Source organism: Cottoperca gobio, chromosome 5, assembly GCF_900634415.1.
Source record: "Cottoperca gobio chromosome 5, fCotGob3.1, whole genome shotgun sequence".
Lineage (NCBI taxonomy): Eukaryota > Metazoa > Chordata > Actinopteri > Perciformes > Bovichtidae > Cottoperca > Cottoperca gobio.
Window position 1 is genome coordinate 22,965,659 of NC_041359.1, and position 25,950 is coordinate 22,991,608.

Consider the following 25,950-nt stretch of genomic DNA (forward strand, 5'->3'; position numbering starts at 1 on the left):
ACACGATTTAAAGTTTTACTTCAAACACAGGAACAAAGCTTCATGTTCTGCAGTGATTTACACAAGAACAGCGAGAACACTTCTTATCAATGCAGAAACAGTAACCACATGTAGTTTATACCAAAGCTTGTAAAGGCATATACAGGCCTCACATTACAAGGGTATGCATTATGTGGGAGGAAGATGGTGGATGTTCATCATCTTTACTATGAATACAACTGTTTATTAGTTTACTATGTTCATTGTTGAATGAAGTCCGTCAGTGTCATCAACAATAAATACCAGTTAGTCCTCGACTGTGGTCATAACAGCCCAATTATTTGTTTTCTAACAAGTCGCATTTTACGTTTCTGCAAAATGTCAACGTCACAAATACATTTCAGCCTCGTGTCACTCTTGCAAAGAGATCATGGATTGAAATGTCAAAAAGCTACAGACTAATGTCATGTGACTCAGTGACGTAGCGTCACATGACGTGGTTTCACACGGGACACGAACAGCCTGTGCTTGTTTGATGAATCCACCTCCCCTCCCACCCTAAAGACATGTATAAAATATAAATATATAAATTCAATGGCGACTGGGCCGGATGTTTTAGTTTGTTGTTTCTTTGTCACCCCTGGAGCCACACCACCACTAGCATGTAAACTAACTTTGTGACTGCTCAACCAAAGAAACGCGTCCATTTAAACTGTGAACACCTGCTGACTTTCAACTAAGACTAAATGAACAAGAGAGAGGGCAGAGAGGTGAACACACACACACACACACACACACACACACACACACACACACACACACACACACTCACAAACTGGCGTGTGACCAATGAATCCTACAAACGAGTGTGAAATCTGATCGAGATCCAAGCGAGAACACCTGGCAGGCAGACGCACAGATTCAGGACTTTACTAGCGATGAGAGAAATGAGCCCTGTGCTGCACAAACAGAACTTCACTTCAGTTTCTGTCTCATTACACTGATGGGGGACAGATGGACGGACGGACGGACAGACAGACAGACAGACAGACGTCGAGGTTTCAAGTGACACACACTGTCCTCATGTGAAGGTCGTGTGGATTGTGTTGCCGTTGATGCATTATTACAGTATTGCAGTTTATTTGTAATGTTATTGCAATTTATTTATAAAAAAAAAAAGGGGATCACTTGCTTCCTGTACAAAAGCTGAAATAACACGATGTGAACAAGGAGCGGCGTGAGGATTTGTCTATTCGCATGTTACTCAGACCGACAGAATCGATAGAAACCCTGTTGTTGTTCAAAACATCTGTCTCCTTTATGGAGTATTTAACTGTATCTGCCTTCTGTCCAAACCTCTCGCTTTGGAGAGATTTACCACTGCTCCTTAAGACTCTGTTTGGATATTTAATCTAAGAGGATGTGTGAGTGAGTTTAGACAAGCTTCTTGCACCGCTGGATAACAAGGTAAATTCAATTTAACGCTTTTAAATAATATTTAAATAGAAATGTTCCCGGGGAGAAATTGAGGCAGTTTTTTTTAATGCATGCTGTTAATTGTAAGATGTAGAAATAATAAAGGAAATGATGCTTTGATTATTCCTGTAGTCACAGGGCTAGTTGTCGTGTTGAATCCGTGGTGGATTACCCACTGTTAAACTAAGTGTCATGCGTCTGATCATCATCGTCGAATGTTAAAAAAGTTTATTTCATTGATAATTCCTCCCTACTATCATGTGTTGTGCTCTACAACAGGCCATATGGGAACACGAGGAGGAGGCTCTGTAAATCTGGAGGCTTTGGATGAGCTCGGCACGTCTGCAGCCATGGAACCTCCCCGTCCAACGGTGAGCAATGTTGTCGAAAATAGCAGGTGGTGCATGGCATTCATCCTCCCTGCGTGGCTGCTGGGTGGAGTGTATCGTCTCACTGCTTGTGGTGGTGCTTTTAAAGAATCCACAGTGTGTTGCAGCATCTACCGCTTGTTGTTAAAGGATGTGTTTAGACGTGCGGGGGAGAAAAAAAAAGGTTTGTAAAAAAGGAGTAATTTAATCAGTGAGTTTAAAGCACTGTGAGGATTGCAGTGTTAAATGTTGTGGCTGCGCTCTGATTGGTTGTGAACGCACGCCTCCTCCCCCATCGTGTCGGGTCCAAAGAGTCACGCAAGATTAGCACTTGTCTTTTGATTAGTGAAGCTGGAAACAATCCAGACATTTCAATTAAGTCTGTAGTATTTAGTCCACACTGTTTATCTGTGAGGGTGATTCTGCGGGCTGATCTCCTGTGTTTCATAATCTCCTTAGTGGAGTCAAAGTCCTCCGAGTCAGCTGCAGGCCAAATCCTCTGTCAAAACAATGAAAGGAACCGTGCGCGCACACAGGACGGAAACACTTTGTAATAATCCAGAATTTACTCACAGACCAGCTGATTAAATTCCCACTCCTCTAAAAAGAAACGTGTTTATTGTCGCTTTACTCTGAAGTTTGCACAAACATCCTTCACACACACACACACACACACACACACACACACACACACACACACACACACACACACTCACGCGGGGTCAGAGTTTGAAACGAGAAGGAAAGTTTCTCTGTCATCACTTTAAATCTGAATTGAAGACGTCTAATCTGGAACTTGAAACCTCCAGTGCACACAGACTGATACAGCAGTTACACTTTTTAAATGAAAAATATTTGATTGGATATATTTCAATGAGGGGAAAGAAGAAGGACTAGATGTGCTTCTTTTTACACTTGTGTCATTGTAGTAAAGCATTTTACAGTATACTGTACTGTATACTGTTAGGTAACACGTAGTTAAAGGACGTGTTGAACTCTCTTCAGGACTTATTGCCTTCATTTAGTGAAGAGAAGACAGGAAATGAGAGAGAGAGGAGGGATGACATGCAACAAAGGTCCACACTGAACTGAGTAAAGGAGCTTTTATGTACAGCACGCTGCTCCAGTTGCCTGCGACCTTCAGTAGTTAGATCTAACACTGCCGACGTCTCTTTGTGAATGACAATCACCGCTGCAGAAACTGCTTGCTCTTTCTTCTGGCTGCTAAAGATTTGACATATTTCAGAATCTTGATTTGTCTGATTGAAGTTGTTTTTTAGTTGTTTGTCAGGGTTTAGATTTCTCTTTGTTGCCTTGTGTTATTTTTAGGATTGTATTTAAATGTTTTATTGTATTGTCTAATTGCATTTTAGTTTAATTCAGACTTTGAGGTATAAGTTGTATCATGGGTCTCCTGCTGTGTGTCGTTGTTGCTGCCTTATCTCGGCCAGGACAGTCTTTTAGAAAGAGATTTTTAATCTCAATGCGGCTTTAAGTAAAAAAGACAGACTCAAAGTGGGGACATTGCAATTACATGGTCAGCCTCTTAAACCCTCAATCCCTCCCCTCCTTCTATGTCCCCATCTAGATATGAAAGTGAACCCACAACCTGAGACGCCTTGATCACTTCCCCTTTAAGTGTTTGACACTGAATCCATATGAACTTGTGACATGTGATTTGAGCTGCATGTGGTCTTCTCTACTGTAGCTGTTATAACCTTGTATGCTGCTGACCCAACCTTGTATGTTATTTCTAATGAGAAGAACCTCTGCCGCAATATATAGGATTACTAGACTGGAATAACCAGCTGCCTTTACAACTGCTATAAGATTACCAGGCTGGAATATCTAATCCGTGCTACCTGACGTGTACTTTGAAATCCTGTCCCCCTTAATGGATGAGCATATGGGCTTTTAAGATAGAATTACTCCGATCATGTGCACGAGATGAGAAGCCCACAGATTGTGTTACTTTGTTACATTTCCAAAGACAAACGCAGAGTTTAGGGAACGCATTTAGACTAAACACCGAACGGAGCAACGCTTCGATCTATCAGAGATCTTCATCAGGCCATAACCAATCACTGTGTACACACACACACACACACACACACACACACACACACACACACACACACACACACACACACACACACACACACACACACACACACACACACACACACACACACACAGGAGTTTGTGCTATGAATTGATATAGTGCTTTCTAGATACACAAAGACGCTTCTTCATCCGTGGACACTGTTTAAAAAAATAAAAGAAAGAATAGAAGATTACAGTTTTGACGGGTTATGAGCAGAGTAACAATAAAAAGGAGAGGAGGATAAACATTATACAGGACACATTTATACTTCATATACTAATTAAACTAAATAAAACATTTAGAATGCAGGACCTTCACCAGTTAAGTATGTTCACAGTGTGTTAATGATACTTTAACTAAATGATCTTGATCACTACTAGAGTTTTAATTTCCATAAACACATATTCCTATCAGGCGTCCATGACTTAAAGTCCTCTGCAGCATCAGTAAAGTTAACGCAGAAGCACGCTGATGGAGAAATTGCTTTGTCAACACTGTTAACGAGGAAAGGTGACGGTGTTATCGGGGGAGGGCTGGACGCAGGGAGGGATGGATGATGGATGGAGGATGGACTCTCTGCTACCCTGTCAGGAGTCCTGAGACGATGTGACACTGCAGTAGCTGCAGTCCACGCCATCCTGTAGCTCATATCTCCTCCATTAACCTCCCCTCTCCCTCTCTTACTGACACAAATCGTTTAGCTGGGGAATGGATCGATTATTTACCCTCTCAGTCTGACTCGGGCAGTGTATGATCCCTCCCTCACTGTCCGTCTTCCTGTCTCTCTTCGCAAATTCTATTATGAAGGGTTTAAGTGTCGGGTCGTGCCTCAGCTGACTGCGTTCTCAATGACATGTCCAGGACATTGCGGGATCGCACAAGGAAAAGATCCCTGTATATATATCGTGCATGTTGAGCTGATGTCTGTGTGTGCACATGCACGTCGCTGCACTCCGCGTGCACAGGTGCAAACCTGAATGTACAGTATGTCTCAGGTATTCATTGATGCACATGTGCATGACGGTCCTGTGAGGACACATAATGAGATTCCTGGAGGTGACTGTGTGGGATGATGTATAGCAAAGTCTTAAAACAGCCTTCTGTGACCTTGAAGCCATGTGCCCGCGCCTGCAGTGGTGCTGCTCACGCCGCAATGTTACAGGGGACCAGCAGGCAGCCAACTTCAGGCTGCAGCAGGAGGAGAGTGAGATGAAGGAATGATTTCTGACTTCAGGCAACTGGTTCTCTATCAGGTAACACAATATTCAACCTATGTTGCCAAATTGGCCGCCCTTCTGAAAAAGTAGAAGATTAACTTTGATTAAAGGTTGTGCTCCTCGAGAGAGGACTGTACTAAACTAAGGAGGTTAATTTGACCTTTTAAATAGGCTTCTTACATATGTTTCAAAGCCACACAGCTGTTTTAGTTTACGAACCTTCAGCAGCTGGCAGGCGCAGAGGTGCTGGAGTTGGCAGGGACAACAGGAATGAGAAAACACTTCTGCAGGTATTTCTTGGAAAATGTTCACTACACTATGAACGGTCTTACAAATCTATACCTCTAACACCTCTAGGGGAAATGTGTGCCCAGAATAAATGACCTCAGTGAAAACTTCAAGTATTTATCAATGAAATTGATTCTAGTGTGCTGCCTAATGCTTGTTTTTCCAAAGAAGAATTGGCATGTGTTTTTTTTTTGGCGTACAGGACTGTTCTCTCAAAGAAAAGAAAAGTTTGATTGAGATCTCAGAGAGCTAAAAATGTCACAGATTATCGGTATCACTAAGAGAAAGCTGAATCCACTGGGCAGATGTGTGCGGCTGCAGGTATTGAGAGCTATGAGTGCTGTAACAGGAAGAATTCAGTATAATCCCCAAGGTGAGGGTGGATTGGATGATCCTGCATGTGGATGCTTACTCTGCAGGAAAGAGGGGAAAGAGAGGGTCCCACTCTCCCCTCGCCATGTCTAAACAGCGATTGGCTCCTGCAGGGTAAATCTCCTATCAGACAGCCACCTATAACATCCTCACTTATCCAACTGACGGAGGAAGGAGCAGGGGGAACAAAGCCAGGTGACCCCCACATCCAAAATACAGTGAGTTTCTTGCGTGTGTGTTTGTCTCTGTGTCCACGCGTATGCATGTGTACGTTTTTGTAGGTGTGTGTGGTTACCTCTGCCATCTCTGGTTTCGTGTAGGGTGTTAAATTACCCAATGGGAGCTTTAATAGAGCTAGACACACTCTTGATTGTGAGTCTGGATGAGGGAGACATTGAAGGGAGAAAGGTGGAGCAGAGCGGAGCTGCCAGGCAGGATAGAGAAGGCACAACAACTTCTGTAGAGCCGGGGACACGGGTGAGTGGTGCGGACATACGCACGCAGCTGGATTTACACTTTACACTTAAATGAAAGATATATTTGCATGCGTTTGTGGGTGCTTGGATAAAGGTAGTGATGTCAGTTGATCTGTTATCTGTTATTGCTGTGTGACATGAGGCTGAGTTAGCTCAGCAAGAAGTTGCTTTTAGAAACAATTAGTGTCTCAGATGAGTGTAAGATCCAACAGCACTTTTCACTTCTCTGCATCTTCAGCCGTCCTTTCTGTTGGACTCAATAACACCTCTCTGCTGACATGGCACAATCGATACATTTATTTTTTGCACTAACCGTATCATGACGTCCTTCGATACGAAGATACAATCCCATATCCTGGACTGTTACGTTATCTGCTTCAATGGAAATAGAACCAGATGAGTCTCTCTGAGTGCGCAGGGCCCTCGGTGTCAAGTGGACACAGAGGTCGCAGCTTTAAAGCGTGTGTCGGGATATGGTTACCTGTCTGAATCACAAATGGAATGATAAACAGCTGCTTAGAGATAAAGTAAACGTGATGCAGATAGACTACCGCGAGCAGGGATTAACCAAAAAGTGAGTTGTTAGACGTAAACGTGAGGAGTGTCTGCATCCAGTCAGAAGTGAAAGCTCAGATGTTTCCATTAGGAAATCAAATGTTCAGCAATAATACTACCTATACCCCATGTAAGCACTTCCACAGTCGAATGTGCAGTGCTTGTGTTTTTAGTTCATGGTACAGAATTGGGGGAGAGACATACCTGTACAAGCACAGTGTCAGATCATTCTCTGCTGATGCAAACTCCAGCGGACAGAAAAATCTCTCTACCAACATTTTGACGAAATATAACATAACTCTGCTTTCCCCCCCCCCCCCCCTCTTCTACAGATTACACCGAGGACTGACTCCAAACGTAGCGCACGGCTGCCTGAATGATAACCTGCCAGGATCTTCAGCGTGGCACTGGTCGTGGTGCCCCCTCCGTCTCCTGCACTCGAACCAGGCTGATAGACGGAGCTGTGGCTAGCGACAGGACGGACGATGGAGGTGCCGCTTGTAAATTTTGAGAACATGGATGAAGTCGGCATCAACCTGGGTGACCCGAGTGACTCCGGGTACCCGACTTCACCCCCCTCAGAGGCCCCCGATCACAATCTTTTAATCCACCGTCTGAGTTCTCCTCAACAGTCGCCACACAGAGGACGACGTAGGCATCAGTCTGCTCACGACGGGCTGTCGCCGTCCAGTCCTCCATCTCTGACCGCCAAAGCAAACTCCAGCAGTGGCAGTTTGATCTCTAATCTGAAGCTGCTGATCAACAGTGAGTCTCCCACTGACAGCGTCTTCAGTAAGATGGCGAAGGATTGCTACGAGAATGAAGATTTATTTGAAAGACATTGCTTTGAAGAGAAAGACGAGAAAGTTGTCATCAATATTTCGGGCCTGATGTTCGAGACCCAGCTCAGCACCTTGAGTAACTTCCCAGAGACGCTGCTCGGTGACCCCATGAAGAGGATAAGATACTTCGACCCGATGAAAAACGAGTACTTTTTTGACAGAAACCGCCCGACTTTTGACGGCATTCTGTACTACTATCAGTCAGGGGGGAGAATCCGCAGACCGGCCAATGTTCCCTTAGATGTTTTTGCTAATGAAATCGTTTTCTATGAGTTGGGTCATGAAGCGATGGAGCAGTTCCGCGAAGACGAAGGGTTTGTCAAAGAACCGGAGGTCCTTTTGCCCACCAACGAACTCCAACGACAATTCTGGCTCCTGTTTGAATACCCAGAAAGCTCCAGTGCAGCCAAATCTGTCGCTCTGGTTTCTGTGTTTGTCATCGTCATTTCCATCGTCATCTTCTGCCTAGAGACTCTGCCAGAGTTCAGAGAAGACGCTGACTTTCCCCCGGGTTTAACCCAACTCATCAACGGGACCACAGGCGGCTCTGCTCATCCCGCCGTTAAAGACGTGTTTGCGTATTTAACAGACCCCTTCTTCATTGTGGAGACTATTTGCATCATTTGGTTCTGCTTTGAAGTCGGTGTTCGTTTTGTGGTGTGCCCCAGCAAAAGGGATTTCTTCAATAACATCATGAACACCATTGACATCGTGTCTATTATTCCCTACTTTGTGACCCTAGGAACGGAGCTGGCTACGACCCCTGACGAGGATTTGAACTCTAGTCAGAACATGTCCCTGGCAATCCTGAGAATCATCCGACTCGTGAGAGTTTTCAGAATTTTTAAGCTCTCCCGACACTCGAAAGGGCTTCAGATCTTGGGGCAGACCTTGAAAGCCAGTATGAGGGAACTTGGGCTGCTCATCTTCTTCCTTTTTATAGGAGTCATCCTATTCTCAAGTGCCATCTACTTTGCAGAAGTGGATGAGCCCCAGACGCAGTTTGTGAGCATCCCCGACGGCTTCTGGTGGGCTGTGGTGACAATGACCACTGTGGGGTACGGAGACATGTGCCCCATCACAATGGGAGGCAAAATGGTGGGCACCCTCTGTGCCATTTCTGGTGTCCTGACCATCGCCTTGCCCGTCCCTGTCATCGTCTCCAACTTTAACTATTTCTACCACCGTGAGACTGAGCAGGAGGAGAAACAGGTGATGGATGCAGCTGCAGAGGCTGCCCTGAAAATGTCAGCTGCAAACAAGTATGGAAGCACACCATCACTAAACAAAAGTAACGGCACCTGGCAGAATGAGAAAAATGGCACACACTGATAGAGAGAATATTTATACCCATCAAGGGCATGAGAAGCACATGGACAAATCAAACATATTCAGTAGTGAGAAGCACTGCGGGTTATCTTTCTTGCTTTTTTTTTTATGGCAGCATTTGTGCGAATTCTGACAGTATTAGTAGACCCTGTGTGGTGGTTACACAAGTTGTCTGTCTGCTTGCTGATGTGTCAAAGTGCAATTAACACAACTCAGCAACTACTCTGTAAGTTAACTTTGTGTAGAAGACCTGAAAGGTATTATTATCATCTTTCATCCAGTGCAATTTGAAGACATTCACCTTGGAAAAAGGAGACTCTTGGAGTAAACAAGTGAGAAGTCAGTTGTACATTTGAGCAGAACGTCCTTGTGGGTCTGAATGACGGTAAGTTTATACCTCAAAAGAAAACACCGTTGTGATAATCGTAGCATTTAGACTGGAAGTATACTCAGAGCTCATATTACATCACATTTACTCTTTCGTATATTCAGCAAAACCTAGATAGAACTTGGCATGATGTTCAAGGTCAGGCAAATGCATCCAGTGTAAGGCATGAGGACATTAGCGCACACATTGTCTTATCAGCACATCTGAAGTTGTGAGTGCTCATGACACAGCGTAACAATATCTGTGTGGTAAAAGTTGGCACGTCTCTTGTAGATAAGCTGCAAAATATAAATCTGCATTACCACTTACTGTATTATAGTGCATGCAGTAGTTGCGTGCAGCTTTTCAAAATGAGAAGTTATTTTTACCTGCGTAGTTTTCATTTTTATTATTTCGCATTTGGCACCAGACTAGAACCTTCAAACTTATTATCATGTGAGTTTAAATCTAAAAGAAATCTAATCAATTCATTGCACTGAAAGATTTGTTTTTCCACTTATCTCTTGAGCTTTACACCAAAAATAAAACATATTTCTTAAAGTGTTTAGAGATGTGACATAAGATGTGAATCGAGGAGACAGAAGAGCAACTTTGTATTTGATCATTTCTCCAGTTACACATGTTCTCTCACTTGTATTGCATGACATAAGGTTTAACTCTTATTATCAGTAACTGAAAGTTTGACATATTTAACATATTATAGTCTTGCAATCATATAGTGATGCTCATTATATTCCATGTGAAAGGGAAAGCCAATACTTTAACTGGATTTGTGAAATGATGACGTGTGTCTGTCGTCAGGAAATTAGTCCTATATATGCATGCCACATTTCGCTCTTAAAAATGTACTGTATGTGAGTTTATTATACATATAAATACAGCTTGTATGTGAGTTTATTATACATATAAATACAGCTTGTATGTGAGTTTATTATACATATAAATACAGCTTGTATAGAATTGGCAGTGGATGTAGTTGTAACACTCAATGCCTTCTAATAATCCTACAATATGCAATAATGATGACGTGTGGGTGGACAAATAAGTTGTGTTCTTCACCCATGGAAAGAGCAATACTTGTAATTAATTAAAAGGAATTGCAATAAGGTGACATCAGTTAGTCACGTTAGTACTCAGCACTTTACTATGTTATGTTATGTGCCTTTCATTAAACATGTATCCGAACTGTGAAGTTTCCCTCTAATGATTTCATTTAAGGGAGGAAGTGTACTTGTGACACAAAGCTAATTAAAAGCCTTCAAACTTTTTCTCTGTTCAACAATAATAGTGATAAATGGAGCTATAAGTGTCTGTGCGTGGCTGCAGAGCTGAATACTCATTATCACCTCATGCTCTGGTGTCATGATGGCATCCCTGTCTCTCTCCCTCTCCTGCCTCTTTATCTCTCTTTTCAAAACTTTTTCTCACCGAGTCCAACGTGTCACATCTCAAGAAAGAAAAAGAGCTGTGTTAGTGTTTCTTATATCTGACGTTGTAGTGTAGACGGCAGACTGGAGGGGCAGACATGTTCTCGCTGTGTGTTCTGTAACAAGCCTGTTATTTAATTAAGAAGTGAGTGAGATTCAGCACGGCGAAAAATAGAAGGCAAGCTCAAAAAAAAGGGGATGATCAAACCACGCAGGAATGCAACAGCTGACATATCGAGGAGGTTTTGTTGTTGTCGGCGATATCGACCAAATTTTCTTTCTGTTCGTAACAATTCTTCACTAGACGGAGAAATTGTGTGAGTGCCGTGAGCTTAACGATGCCTTCAAAAGCAAAAGCTGCAAATTAAAGATGCAGAACCAAATGAATCATTTATAAGATTATCTATCTTGGCCTCCAAGGCTGGGAGCTGGCTGCTTCACTTGATGCTTCTCTGTCCAAAACTGTCGAATCAAAGACGTATTCTCAGTGAACATGTTAAAACAATATCTGTGCACATTGTGTGATTTTAGATTCTCTGAGCCGACTGAGCGTGCTGTAAGTCATTTCCTGCTGGCTGTGTTTCTGCAGTCTGTTCAGAGGCCTGCTCGTTAACGATTGGGTTAGCTGGCCGCCCTTTTCCCCTGCTGATCACTGATCGTACAGCGATACCCCCAAAGACGAGTCCTGATAGCATTTTAGCATTTAACAGACAGGTGGCACTGGCAAGGTCAAAGCTAATGTGAGGCTGCTGTCATTTATAATTCATCGGGTGTTCCACGAGGAGATCAAATCCATCCTGCCTTTGATGAAGGTTCACCCCAAGAAATCCATTCAAAGACCAGCAGAGTGTCCAATCACTGTGACACAGCAGAGTGTACTGCAACCCTTAATGGATCTAAAAATATCAGCGTTGCACGACTCTGTTCTTCCCTTCACTCTCCAAGTCGGCGACAAGCTGCCTGAAGAGAAACAAAGGATGGCTCTCGCACGAAAGCTCAGACTGTGAGTCTCATATCAGTAGATTGGGTTTCTGTTTTGTCAGCAGACACTTTATAAGTCAACTTCAGACGTGCGCAGACAGCAGGCTGTGTACTGTAGTTCAAGCCCTCCAGAGGGCAAAGTCAAAGTTGGAACTGGGCAGCTTGTGTTTGTATTAAATCTCTCCGAAGTCTCCTGTTTCTTCTCAGTGACACTAAGTCTCCTGGATGCAGGGCAACACACACTGTGGCGTCGGGCTGCATCACCTCTGTCGTGACCTTGCCATTACATTTTTGATCAAAGTGCGAACACAGTGCTGGGGAGTGACAAAGCAATCCTCATGGGTTTCATATTGATCAAAGTTCAGCACCTACAGTATTACATGGGCCATTGATTCTGTGCCCTGACTTTGCTGACCAAGAACATTTCCACATGGGTTTTGCGTTACTGTCATAGCTTCTTTATTGACTCCAGGGCTAAAATGATTAAAGGGAAAAGCAAAACAATCTTCACCAAAAGGGAAAGGGAGCATTATGTCAAATGAGCCGCATGTTTTTGGCTCGAGATGAACGAAGCCTGTGAGGCGCTCCATCTGCTCGGGACGGACAGGTGGACACACCCTGCTTCTTACCGGGAGATCAGGCGTCCTGACGCAGTGTGATAAAACACTCGTGTTTGGGAAGTAATTGTGTTTCTTGTTTTTAGTTTCATTTGCTTCACCCGTGCTGGAAATCCCTGCTCTCATCGAGTCATCCTGCATGTCCTCCCCTTTATTGCTGTCTCAAAACACTACATGAATCAACTTGAATATATCTGATTATATTATCTGGATAATAGTTCAAACTGTAAGTTTGTCTTTTTCCTCGGTTATTCCTTTAATGCATGGATCTTCAACAGGGGAGGGGGGGTCCCTGACCCCTAGAGGTTCCTCAGAGTTAATGCAGGGGCACCAAATAATGTATTAAAAGGATGTTTTTCTGTATAAATATGCCTATTTGTTCAAAAACATTTTGTTTTTATTAAATGTACACAGCATTGATGATCGTCAATCGTGCAATCACGTGAGCTATGTTGAGTCACCGTGAGCACCTTTCCTCAACCACAAGCTAGTGGCTAAATTATTATTATATAGCTTAGTTTATGCACCATGAAAAGGTATGTGTATAGACGGCACCCTGCACGTTATTGTAGGCGCAGTTTAATATGCAACTCAACTTCAACTCTCTTTCCACAAAGGGGTCTTTTGCCTGGAAAGCGTTGAAGACCCCTCCTTTAATGGAAGGCGGGTGATATCTATCTCAGATGTAACTTCTCATGTCTGTCTTTATGGATGTTTCTCAGGAAATATAAAACTATGTTACACAATAACATATTCTCTCTTTACTCTCTTCTTTTAGTGTTAGAACAAGAAACTCTTTACTGACAGTTCACGGCAGAAGGACTTTGTTCCTCAAAACTTAAATTATTCATAATGACATTTTGGTTTTCTTTAATAATTCAGAGTGGCTCTCAATATATGAAATATTTCCTTATAATTAATATCATAATAAATCAATAAAACATACACACAAGTAATTCATAATTTTGGGTTTATACATTAATGGAGACATTTTATTCTCCATTATATGAACGTGCTCTGCCTGAAATGCACCATTTATCATCATAAGATTGGAGAGTGGAGTCCCAAGACGGAGAGGGCGAGTAATGATTCAAGGAGATAAAGATTTATGACGGGTAACTGCACAGCGACTGCTCAGCTGCAGTGCGTCAGACCCGGAGGTCAGCGGCCAGTTTGTGAGCCGAAACGTGAGTCCCACATATGCCCTGTTAACACCCATGAAAAATGAAGAAGGTGACCTGAAGTAGCCTCGTACCTGGGATCAGTTCAGATGCTCTTCACATCCACAGCCAGAAATGTGCATGACTATTTAGAGAGGCAATAATTATGAGTGTGCCGAGAGTGTGAGTCATCCAGCTGTAGAGCGTTACAAGATGAATCTGGAGCACGCAATTACCTTCATTATTCTGACAATGGGACAAACTAGTGAACTTTGGGAAAAGCTTCCAGAATAAAGACAGTCCTATATTTAGACTTTAGTATTTAGTTATTTCCTCACACTCCACAAACGGGAACAAGTTCTAGTACCAACACTGCAATATAAAGACACCTCATTACAAGTTAAAGGTCCGCTGTGAAAATGCCACTTGTGTAAAAGTACATACAAATTATATTTAACGATATTTAAATCATGTTTGATAGGAAAACTTATTTGTAACTTTTGTTTTGTTCTTTTTTGTAGTTTTATTCTGCTTTTCTTCACACTATTTAAAGATCATATCATTGTTTTAATCATTGTAATTATATTACTTATCTGTTTTAGTTTTATTCGCATGCAATTTGTGAATCACTTTGTAACCTTTGTTTAGATAAGTGCTATGCAATTAAAGTTATTATATCATTACTATTATTACTATTATTATTATTATTATTATTATTATTATTATTATTATTATTATAGATGGCAACTAAACTGCTAAATGTATTGGAGTAAAAATGATTCATAGTGAAGTTTTATTATAAAGTAGCATGAAAAGGTATGTTGGCGGAAGTGGTTTGTGTTTAGAGCGACACCTTGTGGCTTCTTTGTGGTATTACACTAAAGCAAACCGGTGTGTGTAAATGTGTTTAATTACATAATGAAATATCACAGCTGCAGAATAAGCTGCACGTCTCACTCGTATTGTTGCTTTTCGATTACAGGAAACGTCACACGTTTCCAGTAAATCATTTAGATAAGGGATCATTATAAATCAGATGGTCATACATATTGTTGCTCAATAGGGAAATAAGCAAGAGGACAAGCAGAGTTTCTTTCTGGGAAAATAGTTTTACTGTGATGACATTCAACAACATAGCACAACTGGAAGAAGTTATTCCTTATCTGCAGACTGAAGGGGAAAGTCAGGATTACAAAACGTGTAGAAATAGTCTGAGCTGGCAGCGTGTTGCTCGTCGTAAATGTGTAACACAATTACAAAAGGTAGAAATGTTGATGAATTTATTTTGGTTATTAAAATACCCTGAGTGAAACTTCTTTTGGTTTTGGATATAAAAAATGAATTAATCAATCATTTAAATAATTGCTTTCGCTGCAACCTGTAATATTATTACATACTTGTACAATATATACCATAAATAAACCTGATTATACATGCAGTTAAAGTGAAATGTAATTAATAACCTTCACATTACTCAAAACATCTTCATTACATTACATTACTTTTGTCCAAAGCGACGTACAAAAAGTGCAAACAATCATAGATACAACTCCTAACAGCAAGAATCTCTGAAGACATACTAATCCATCAGTACATAAATATATAAGAGCTTCTGGCTACATTATTTACCGAAGGCATCATGAACACACACTCCCATTGTGTGCTGTTTACTGAGGGTGCCATGTGAAGAATATGTCTTTCTGTTTTTATTATGTTAAATGTTGTACACACACTGTACACACCAATGGATGTTGGGTATGAACCATTAGGCCTACCTGAACACATTAACACACATGTAACACTTTGTATTCAGGAGCATGCCCTTGATGATAGTGCGCATATGGTGCAGCATGTTTTGTTGTGGCAAGCTCGTGTTATTTATATTTAATTCCTAAATGTATTCAGGCTGTTTAAACATGAAGACGCATGCGTGTCTTCTCAAAGCCGGTCTCTTATAGGAAATGGCATCCGCAGCTTTTACTTCCTGAACAACGTGGCCAAACCCACCGGGACGTTTACACCGAGGAGGCCGGCGAAACCGTAAACAAGTGTCACATACTCTGACGCTCGCTTCTTCCATGCAAAGCAGGAAGAAGACTCTTTTTCCCGTCCACCGCCCACTGTTATTGAGTGGAAATGTGACGTCTTGTGGCTGCAGGTGAGGAGACATGTCGTAACATGGGCGGAGAATGTGAGCAGGTAGAAGCGCTGAGAGAGAGAGAGCTTCAGACACATCCAGGATCTGATCTGTACCTACACGGACCTGCAGAGAGACACACACTTCTTCTGATGCTGAAGGAGACCAGGTGAGTCCATACATACAGCAGCTTTAACAGGACATATTTACACGACATAGTTGTACACTTCTTCACATTAGTGTTTAAAACAACATCACTGCAGCTCTGATATCAACACTGTGATAGAAGGACACTTTCTGGTCCACTTAAACATTTTAAATAAGTATATAATGTAGTAAACACGTGTTTTTTATCAACGATATTAACTGCTTTAATAATTTATTAATTGTTTAAGTTATTTTTCAAGCAAGAATGAGGTGGCTCCAGCTTCCTGGTTGCATAACACTGATAATAAACTGAACAGCTGACAAACCAGCTGTTCGGATCAGTCAACAATAATTAGCTTATTAATTGATACTCCTTAGTTTTAACCTCATTAAAGTTTAGGGCTTAATTGAATTATTATTGTTCATTATATTATTAATCTGCTGACTATTTTTTGATTAATTGTTCATTTTGTCATCTATAAAATGCCCAGATCTTCAAATATCTTGTTTTGTCGACACTCCAAAAACCAAACATATTCATTGTTTGGCATTTTTGCTTGAAAAAATAACTCAAGCCATCAATTAATCGACTGATCGTTTTAGCTCTGAAGGCTTTTTGCTTGACTGGAATTTGCCGAACGTTTGATGCAAAACAATCTTGTGACCTATTGTTGTTTTCTTTTTGTTGTAGTCTTCCCACCATGGAAACACAGGCAGAAAAACAAAGGCCTAACAACGGCCAGTTGATTTTTGTGCCTCACAAGGATACAATCCGTCTGCTGGAGGTGTACGTCACGCGCAGCCTCAGCTTAAATGACGGGACATTGGGGCCCAGGAGGGCCAGGAGCAAAAACAAATGGGTTACAATGCCAAGAAAGCTAAGACGACACTCCAGCGACCCTTCCTTTTACTTGAATGATGGAATAAACAACGATGAGAAGATTGGTACATTTTATCCGGGCGAACCTTCCCCAGAAGAGCCTGAGAAACGTCCTGAGGAATCAGAGAAACCCACCAAAAAATCAAAGAAGAACAAAAAGCCGTCCTTTTGGAAAAGTTTCCTCGGTTTTTTCTCTCGGAAAAGTAGCGAGGAGAAAGATGAAGAGCAGGAAAGTCCACCAGAGATGCCCGAGGACTCTGACGCGGTGATCACCGGCCTGCCTCCAACTCCAGTCAATTCACAAAAAAAACGGTCCATGAGAAGGAGATCCATAAAAAGAAGGTTCTCCAAAAGGCGGCTATCTCTGATAAAACCAAATAAACTTGTTAAAGATCTCAAATATGATGACATCACTCGAGTTGATTGTAAGTTTGAGGATGAATAACGTCTTTGTTTAATGGAAGTTAGTGGAAATGCTGTTTTTTTTGTACATTAACAAATAATTGTTTCTTTGCAGCTGTCGTCAGCGTGGAACCGACGCACCATTACTTCGAGACGGTGTCGGAGGTACTGGAAAATATTGTCCACGAGGTCCAAGAAAAAGAGGAAGTCAAACCTCTCTCTGATGGTGAGAAACAGTTTCTCTTTGCATTCATTGAGCCGTGTCACGTGCATGGCAATATTAAACGCAAAGAAACAAGCGTCACAGTTTAATCTCTTCTGTTTTCTTTCAGAGGAAGTAATAAACAGGATCATTGCTCTGACAAAAGTGGAGGGGGATGCCATCGACGACAAGGTTGGTATTCATTGCTGTGTGGGAGATATTCACAGGTTAATAGCTTCAAGTGCTTCAGAATTTGGTTATTCATAAGATTATACAATTAGTTAATAATTAAAGAACGAACGATGGTCAACGTACGCAGCGTTTTTGTGCTTCAGCAGTTTCAACAGAAAGCTAAAGCACATCAATAAAACATAATGAGTGTTGTAAAGTCAACATCATAACAAGTAAAAACTCCATTACAGAGCCTATTGTCAAGTAGAAACAACTCCTCATCCGTCTGTGACGTAATATTTAGTAGAGTAGCTTTGCCATTTTCTGGTGCAATAGCTTTTCCTTCTAATCTGTCCTTCTTCACCTCGCCATGCGCAGAGTCATTCATCATCATTTTTCCCGATAAAGAGAGGGTGTGCCCGAGAGATAATAATTGTGAAAGTATCGAGAGTCTTGAGGCCTGCTATCCAAACACAGTGTCGTGTGCGTGCTTTGCTATTTGGACTGTAGGTCGGACAAAACAAGCAACTTGATGACATCACTTTGGCCTTCAGTCAAATGTTATTCATTTCTGGCACGAGTGAACGTTTAATTTAGAGGATGTTGTACAGAGGAAGTGATGATGAAAAGGAAGCTTTAGTGGAAGTGTTAAATGTGTGATCAACAGACATCATATATGTTAGTCACCTGCTGGAATGATACATATGTATTTTCTGTGATGCGTCATAGTGTACTTCATTTACCGTCCTCTCCGTATCTCCTCCAGCTGAAAGACAACCCCACCCTGAGCAACTTCTTCCAGGGGATGTCGTACGCTTCCTTCCAGAAGTTGGCCGACGCGTATCTGGAGACAGAAGCATCGCCGATCCACAGTCCTCCCACTGTCCTAGCGACGGCACCGGAGCTGGTGAAGTTGGCCTTCACGCTTGACTTTACAGCCAGGATAGTCGGGCTCTCCAGACAGAATATAGGTCACATCACCTGCCTGGGGAACCGTTATCTAAATGACCGATTTGAATACCAACAGGTAAGAATCACACCTGCTGGAAAGTGATAACACCGAGAAGACGTACGGCTTTGGAGCTCTTGTCTTGTGATATTTAAACCATACCATTCAGTTTGAATTAAATTAGGTGCAGCATTTGAACAGTCACAAAAACAAACGGGCACACCAACAGGTTATTTAAACTCTTTTGTTGTCTTTGACAGGCATGTACAGATCATCTGGACAGCGATGACTGAGAGGAAGCAAGAACAGAACCACGCTGCACTTAAAGAGTTCGTCTCTTCTCGGCGCCACAGATGTGGTGAAAGATTGTGTTGCAAGCTTGAATTTCCCCTTTTAACACAGCGGGCTACCTGAGACCAGCTTTAAGCTTGTAAACGACCAACCTTTCACCATATCGTTAGATTTTTACTGTTCTGTGATAGAAAGCTTGTGTACTTCTGCTGTAACAGGATGTTTACTGAAAAAACTGTTGACTGACTTTGGTAGATTTGAGTGTTGATGGAAGATCAATTTAAAAAGTAGTTTCAGACTCACACTGATGATGCTGTTTACCAATCCACCGTTGAGTTCTACTTTCTGTACGGCGATTTGTAATGATGAACAATGTAATAACCTTTGTATATAAGCGGGACACCTCTGTGCAATATTTTAGTTAAATTTCTAAGAATTCAAATTGAGCAAAGCTTTATTTAATAGACAAACTGAAATGTGACATGATTATGATATTGGTTTGTATGGATGCTGGCATTCATATTACAATCTCAAATAAAAGATATTTAATTCAATGCTTAAGTTTGTTTGTTTTTTATGAAACCATAAGTCACTGTCAGGCTTTTCTCTTTGGTAACTTTGGTCTCTAGAACTGTGAATAAATTTAAAATCAAGGCTTGCTAATGGCCCTCTTGGCCTCACTCCATGTGGAAAGTGTTCATCAAGCACAAAGACTTTTATTCCAAGACATCCACTCCTACACTGGAAACCAAATGGAGTCTCTGTTGTTATGGCTGTTAGTAGTGCTGGTGTTTGTTTTCCAACCTGGGGTAGGGACCCCTGCAAGAGGCTGCAAGGTCAATTTGAATGTTTGCAAGACAATTAAAGACAAACAAAATGATGTTTCTTTTTTCAGTAAATCACTGGATCATTTTACCTCATCAGTTTTCTAGAAATCAAACACGACTATACTTGCAATACTTAATTTGAATGACCTTACTGCTGCCACACCTCTGTAGTACTCACTCTACTACACGCCTTCTGAACATGCAGAGAAAGAGCCTGCAGCGTGGGAAGGTTGTGTTTTCTTTTAAAAATGCATTCCTGCAAGATGCCAGCAAATGCAGCATTCGGATGCCCAATGTGGGTAGATCAGCTTAACACAAAACAGACGAGCTCTTGTGCGTTTCCTCAGTAGATAGTTGACAGCATCTATAATAGATTCATATCCGCCAGGTAATTATGTGACATGACAGTCTGTCAGTTACATGCTTAAAGCATGCAGTGATGACTCACCTGTGCCGCAGGTCAGAGGCCTAATCAGCACAACTGAGTATCGCTTTAATAATATTCTGCAGAACTAAAGGGCTCACAAGGGATTCCGGTGCATCCAGCAGCACCGTGCAACACATACGTCAGGGAAAAGAGGGTGAAAAAGATGTTCTCATTCACGGCCATGTGGAATCTGGTGTTCATCTGAATTGTGAAGCTAAATCTTTCCATACATAATGTTTCTTTTCCCAGCATTAAAGACGACGTCGAGTGTAACTTACTTTATTATCACAAATGCAGGCGACTGTTAGTCAGTGTGGGAAGTTAGAAAAATATTTGAGGTGCAACTTTTGCCCACACTGTATTTACAAAACTGTTTGGTGACTTAAAAAAAGAAAAGTAGTAATTAATGCATAAAGTTTAATGAATTGAATGAGGCTTAATATATTAGGATATTGACCTAAACTGGTAAATGTTTTGTTCACTGAGATTTGGCAATGTTGGCAAGTTCAGTGACTAAATAAACTGTCACACAAAGGTGAATTCAAATGAAATGTAAATCATAACATGACGAATTTCCCAGCAAACTGTTGGCTCATAACAAGGAGAGCGTGGGTGTAATTAAGAACTGTATTTAGTTTGAGCTTTTTGAGGAACGTTGCCAAATACAAAACCTAACCTCTCCAAAAACATTTAAACTCAAGTGTCTCTGTTTCGCTGGAAATAAGAATGAAGTTGTGAACTGTAGTTAGACATAACTTAGTTACTATTGACCATTAAAGTCCTGTTTGCTGCTGTTCACCAACACTTTTAAACACAATTACAAAACATTAACATGGGTCGTTTAATACATGAGATGACGGCTGAAACCGTCAGCTAAGTATAAAGTGGCAGCTGTTTTGAGTCGCGGTAGTGTCTCCGTTACAGTTGGATCATGGTTTGTCCCTTTAAGCCGGAGCCATTATGTGGTTTCAGCTTTCTGGCCAACAGCAGGACAGTCGACTGACCGCATGCAGGGTCTGGATTGCCTAATGATGACAGGTTGCCCAGTCGAGACTACTTTTAGCCGACAACAAAATAACTTCAAGCCTTGAAAGCCAGACAATTTATTTCTAGAACCCTTAATGGAGACGTCTTTGGGAATAATTACCTTTGCACTGTCATAGCTTGTGAGTTCTACTTTAAAGTGATTAAAAAAGGACAAAAAGACTGTGTTTAGTGTAAACCTTTTACATTTTTATTGCTTTTTAAAGGCAGAGAATGGAGATTAATCAAAGAGTCCAAAACCCATATCTTCATCCGACTCTTCTGATTCCTCTTTCTTCTCCTCCTTTTTTTCTTCCGCTGGAAACGAGACAGAGAAAGACAACAGTCACTACTACAGACAGATGTCAGTAGGAATATGTAGCAGCCCTCATGTCCTATTTAGACAACTTTGTTTTAGGACTGCTAAATGCAAGCACACATTATTTCAAGCAATCCTACATACACCCATTTATCAATTGAAGCTAAGAATGAGGGATATACATACCAGCCGCAGGCGTCGCAGCAGCCCCAGCAGCAGCGGCCCCAGCAGCAGCAGCGGCAGGAGCTGCCACAGCACCACCTGCTGGTACGGAGGTTAACTTAGAGAGGCCTGTGGATAAAGGAAAGAAACACTTTTTAGCCATCTTTCATTACGACATCTTGAAATCTTGAATGCATGTTCACTAAGAGGCTTTACCTGAGTTCATGACTTCATTGAGGTCTTTCCCGTTCAGCTCCCTAATGACCTGCAGAGAAAGTTAAGAGTCAACTTCAGCCACAGAGCATCTCCAGGGTCATAAAACACATCAGTTAGTGTAATTGCATGATAAAACTGAGTTAAATGAAATACCTTGTTTAAGCGTTCATCATCTGCCTCGATTCCTACGCTGCCCAAGATGGCTTTGATGTCCTTTGCAGAGGGGCTGGTGTTTCCACCGAGCACAGCCAGGAGGTAAGCGGCCACGTAACGCATTCTTTATCGAAAGAAGAGACAACACAAAATAATAGGTGAACAATTTGTGTGCAACCTTGCAAGCTATGCAGCTCTGGTGTCAAGTCTGAGGGACTAAAGTAATAGAAGAGACACCCCGTGTCTCAACTTAAAAAGGGTTTAATTTGTTAAAACCAGTGAGTTCAAATGAACAAATAAAATAACCTAAGACGTCTTGCCAATTAACTAAGTAATTGAATATTCCCTGCAGCTCTAATAGTGGTATAATGTACGACATAATAATGTACTGTACGTTTCTTGAACTAGTACAAATGTCTTTCTTTTTATTAAAAAAATAAAAAGGGCCCTAAATGTATAAATAACCTGCAGATATTCTTGATATTAATCACTCTTGCATCTCACTTCAGCGCTTACCATCACCACTAGGAGGCTGGAAATGCATGCTTTCCACACCGCAGGGTTATTTTTAACTATGTTACGACATCGTGAAGTAAACACTTACGCAAACATAACTTGGGCATACAATTAGTTACTTCAAAACACTATGATTGTTCTGAATATTTTATCAGTTATTATTTCTAATGAGTGAATATGCTTTAGCTTTCCTTACATTGAGTTCAATCACACATGGAGAGCAAGACACGAATGAAAAGGTGTTATGAGTTTGCATTTCATTATTTTGGAGCTGTACTTCCTTCTGCTCCAGCAGTGTCACACTGTGCAGCTGTGATATATATATATAATGTATATAGTGCAGCAGAGACAGCATGGCGGCCATTGTTTTTCACTGTCCTCCATGAGTGACAACACCTTCTACTCGAACTACGCCACATTTTTCAGTTATTTAAAAGCACGTGTCAACTAAATGTCGCATTAAAAACACAGTTAGACAATATCTAATCGACACACGGTTTACATTATTCATTTGTTGACTTACTTTAAGTCTTAACAGACACGAAACGTCGGTCACGCTAGAAAATCCAGAAGAGGGGAAGAGGAGGGGCCGGAATTTGTAGAGGAGCGTAATGCGTCGATTTCATTGGTCCATTTGGATGACGGATGTGTACGTCAGCATTTTTGACGAACCAATGAACGCGTGTAAATACACGAGTGACACAATTAAACCATTATTCACGAGCACTGTATGTACTTAGTGTTCAAATTACAACTGAACACTTTATATCACAATATAAAATAGTGTGTCATTAAAGTGATTTATTTGATTATTATTGACTGTTTTATTATTTTTGTAATAAGTAATAAAATAGAATACAGGCTATAAAAACAGAATACTATCCATGTGACAAGCTAGAAACATAAAACAGGTTAATCTTTTTGCACTAAACATCATTTAAACGATTATCAGAATTGTTGCCAATCAATTTTCTGTCAATCAACTAATTGGTTAATCGACTAATCATTTCAGCTGTAATGGTGTATAATGTTGGTAGTTTAAGTCATATTCATATTTTATAAGTTCCTCATATGCTTTATATGCAAATATCTTAATTTGTAAAGTAAGTGGGCCTAAATAAAGCTGTAATATAATTGTAGTGGAGTAAAATGTATAACATTTCACTTGAAGTTGAAAGAGGTATGAAAAGAAAATAGTAAAGTACAAGTACCACCACTGCACGTATGTAAGAGTATTTTTCTTTCTTCCTTCCTTCCCTTCCTTTTCCTTATTCTTCTTGATTGAATCATTTAATTAGTGATCTGTGTTTGTTATTTAATTAAGGCAACCTGGCATCTTGTAAAATGGTGTAACATCTACCGTATGTAAACATTTTATCTTACAATCTGAAAATAAAAGCAGATTTATCTTTGAAACATGAGAAACAGTTGATTTCATCTCTTACAGCAGTGGTAGAAGAATTTATATATTTCACTGAAGCAAAGTATAGCAACACCTCAATGTAAAAAATACTCCTTTAAGGGTTCAATGTGTACCTGATCCAAAGAAATAGGAGGCAGTATTTCTCCTCTAGACTGCGTCCATACAATTTCTAATGTTCATATTTTAGTTGTAGTAATTTGTCATATTTATTATTTAGTTTATTTTAATTTATTCTTTATATAGTGTATTGTATTTACTCCTGTGTAATGCCTGTCTGCCAGTCAGTGGGTAAGACTCTGAGAGCCGGTCAGAAAACACTGCTGTCTTATAATCTTCACGTGGCGCTGATCCATCTGTGTTTACTGGGGCACTGATGTTAACCGGGGGCTTTAGTCCGTGTAACGTTACATTAGTTTGTGTATTGGACTAAATCCAAAGTGGCAGAAACTAGAAAATGACCCGCATATTCGGCTCGTCTTCCCGGTGGCGGCGCAGCCAGGAGAGCAGCCCCGTCGCTGAAGGAGAGAGGTCGGACGAGCCAGCAGCCTCCGTCACACTCGAGCTAACTGCTAACTGAAGCTACTCGTTTCCCCGGAGCAGACTGGCACTACAGCGTCTCACTATCGCCGCTAGAGGAGCAAGTGGTATTACACTGGACGAAGCCCAGCGAGTCAGTTAGCATGGTAATGTCAGTAGATATCTCTGCAACACAACAAATAGAAGTCTTAAGGTCTTAAGTCTTAATTCTATTAAAAATAGAATTGTAGAAGTATTCTCAGTAAAATGTACTTTAATAATTATTACTAATGCATTTCTGTATCTGTAGCTTTTTAATGTTGTAGCTGGTTGGATATTATGTAACAATTTGGTGGGTTAATCTATTACAAAGCGTACTACAAGATGATTTTATCATTTGTATGCAGTGGTGGGCCGTCAGGGCCAGCAAGGCCTTCTCTGCTGGCCTAAACATCATCAGAATATACATTTAATTTTTATATTTTTTTCCACAAAGATGTATTAAATTATTCCCCATAGTCTATTCTCTTCATTTCATAGTTTTCCTCTTGGTTGCGCTGCTTCCAGCCTCAGATCGAGATTTGGAGGTCTGGCCTTTATGTTAGAGCTTTTATCCAATCATATTTCAGCCATGATGTGTTGCCAGGGTCCAAGAGATCTGCCCTGAGGCCTTCAGAATCAACAGTGCTGTCGCTTAAAGTGAACGGAGACAAAACTGTGGCGATAACCAATCCGATTTTATTCTCGGCCTTAAAGCGAATTAAAACTTATGGCAGAAATGCTGCTGGACAGACTCGGCTTTCAGCATGAGCCTCCGTGTCTATAGAAAAGGACTTATTGGTGGAACTGAAACGCACAGATGAACTGTACAACAGAGTCATTGAAGTCTTCTTGAGGAAAGAAAGGAGGATGGATTTTGTGTTTTGGTGAGTAACAAGCATTTTGTTTTTTGACAAATATATAAAATGTTTGATGCTTCTGCAAGAGATGTAGAGATGTGTGTGGCGCACTGCTCAGCTGTGCAGTAACAGTACTCAAGGAGACTTGAATTGTTTTGGTTCAACCTTTATCAAAGTGGACTTTCAAGGCTAGGAATACACTTTCACCACTGTTGCAAATATATCCTCATGAACAAATGCAAATTATTTGTTTGTTTTCTTGTTTCTGTGTAGCACATCACTGAAGGCCGAGGTGGGAAATGCACGGCCCGCCACTGTTTGTATGTAAACTAACCCTTCAAAGTAACGGGTAACTATATGTGTCAACAAATGTAATGGAGCAAAAAGTAGGCCTCCAAAATATGAAGTTTAAACTAGCATTTAATGGAAATACAAGTAACGTACAACGACCTCAAAACTGTGTATTACCTGAGAAAACCAGAGGAGGAGATCTTATCATTAATGTTGCAATGTCATCAGAACATCTTCACTTAATACACAGAAGAAGAACAATGATCAGAAGGTGGCGATGCTACAAATCGTGTGTGCAGTATGTGAAAGAATAATGATTCGGTTACTTGCATACATTATTATTTATTAATTCACCATCAAAAAATATAGTTCAGAAATCGTTAATACATTTCTGTATCTTTAGTTGAGATGGAGCTATAA

The 25,950-nt window shown here is 41.0% G+C and overlaps 3 protein-coding genes across 3 annotated transcripts; 2 read left to right on the plus strand and 1 right to left on the minus strand.

The window, feature by feature from the left end:
• Positions 1–1,667: 1,667 nt before the first annotated feature.
• On the plus strand, positions 1,668–9,214 carry LOC115008400 (potassium voltage-gated channel subfamily A member 10-like). The gene is made up of 2 exons (XM_029431988.1): positions 1,668–1,826; positions 7,168–9,214. The coding sequence occupies exon 2, from the start codon at positions 7,321–7,323 to the stop codon at positions 9,007–9,009; it is 1,689 nt and encodes a 562-aa protein (XP_029287848.1). The 5' UTR covers positions 1,668–1,826; positions 7,168–7,320; the 3' UTR covers positions 9,010–9,214.
• A 6,337-nt stretch (positions 9,215–15,551) lies between these two features.
• Positions 15,552–19,314, plus strand: LOC115008410 (uncharacterized). Its single transcript, XM_029432014.1, has 6 exons — positions 15,552–15,885; positions 16,555–17,168; positions 17,261–17,371; positions 17,478–17,539; positions 18,285–18,545; positions 18,728–19,314. The coding sequence occupies exons 1-6, from the start codon at positions 15,758–15,760 to the stop codon at positions 18,758–18,760; spliced, it is 1,209 nt and encodes a 402-aa protein (XP_029287874.1). The 5' UTR covers positions 15,552–15,757; the 3' UTR covers positions 18,761–19,314.
• Positions 19,315–21,223: 1,909 nt separating this feature from the next.
• Positions 21,224–23,055, minus strand: rplp2 (ribosomal protein, large P2). Its single transcript, XM_029432029.1, has 5 exons — positions 22,925–23,055; positions 21,886–22,009; positions 21,733–21,781; positions 21,541–21,645; positions 21,224–21,353 (listed from the first exon to the last, which is right to left on the minus strand). The coding sequence occupies exons 2-5, from the start codon at positions 22,006–22,008 to the stop codon at positions 21,277–21,279; spliced, it is 354 nt and encodes a 117-aa protein (XP_029287889.1). The 5' UTR covers position 22,009; positions 22,925–23,055; the 3' UTR covers positions 21,224–21,276.
• Between the last annotated feature and the right edge of the window lie 2,895 nt (positions 23,056–25,950).

Excerpts from the sequence above, each read along its gene's own strand:
- LOC115008410 (XM_029432014.1), top strand. The coding sequence starts at position 15,758 with ATGGGCGGAGAATGTGAGCAGGTAGAAGCGCTGAGAGAGAGAGAGCTT. Across the intron at positions 15,886-16,554 it reads CTGATGCTGAAGGAGACCAG|TCTTCCCACCATGGAAACAC; the intron begins GTGAGTCCATAC and ends TTTTTGTTGTAG. Across the intron at positions 17,540-18,284 it reads GGGATGCCATCGACGACAAG|CTGAAAGACAACCCCACCCT; the intron begins GTTGGTATTCAT and ends TATCTCCTCCAG.
- LOC115008400 (XM_029431988.1), top strand. The coding sequence starts at position 7,321 with ATGGAGGTGCCGCTTGTAAATTTTGAGAACATGGATGAAGTCGGCATC.
- rplp2 (XM_029432029.1), bottom strand. The coding sequence starts at position 22,008 with ATGCGTTACGTGGCCGCTTACCTCCTGGCTGTGCTCGGTGGAAACACC. Across the intron at positions 21,782-21,885 it reads ATGATGAACGCTTAAACAAG|GTCATTAGGGAGCTGAACGG; the intron begins GTATTTCATTTA and ends CTTTCTCTGCAG. Across the intron at positions 21,354-21,540 it reads TGCTGCGACGCCTGCGGCTG|CGGAAGAAAAAAAGGAGGAG; the intron begins GTATGTATATCC and ends TCTCGTTTCCAG.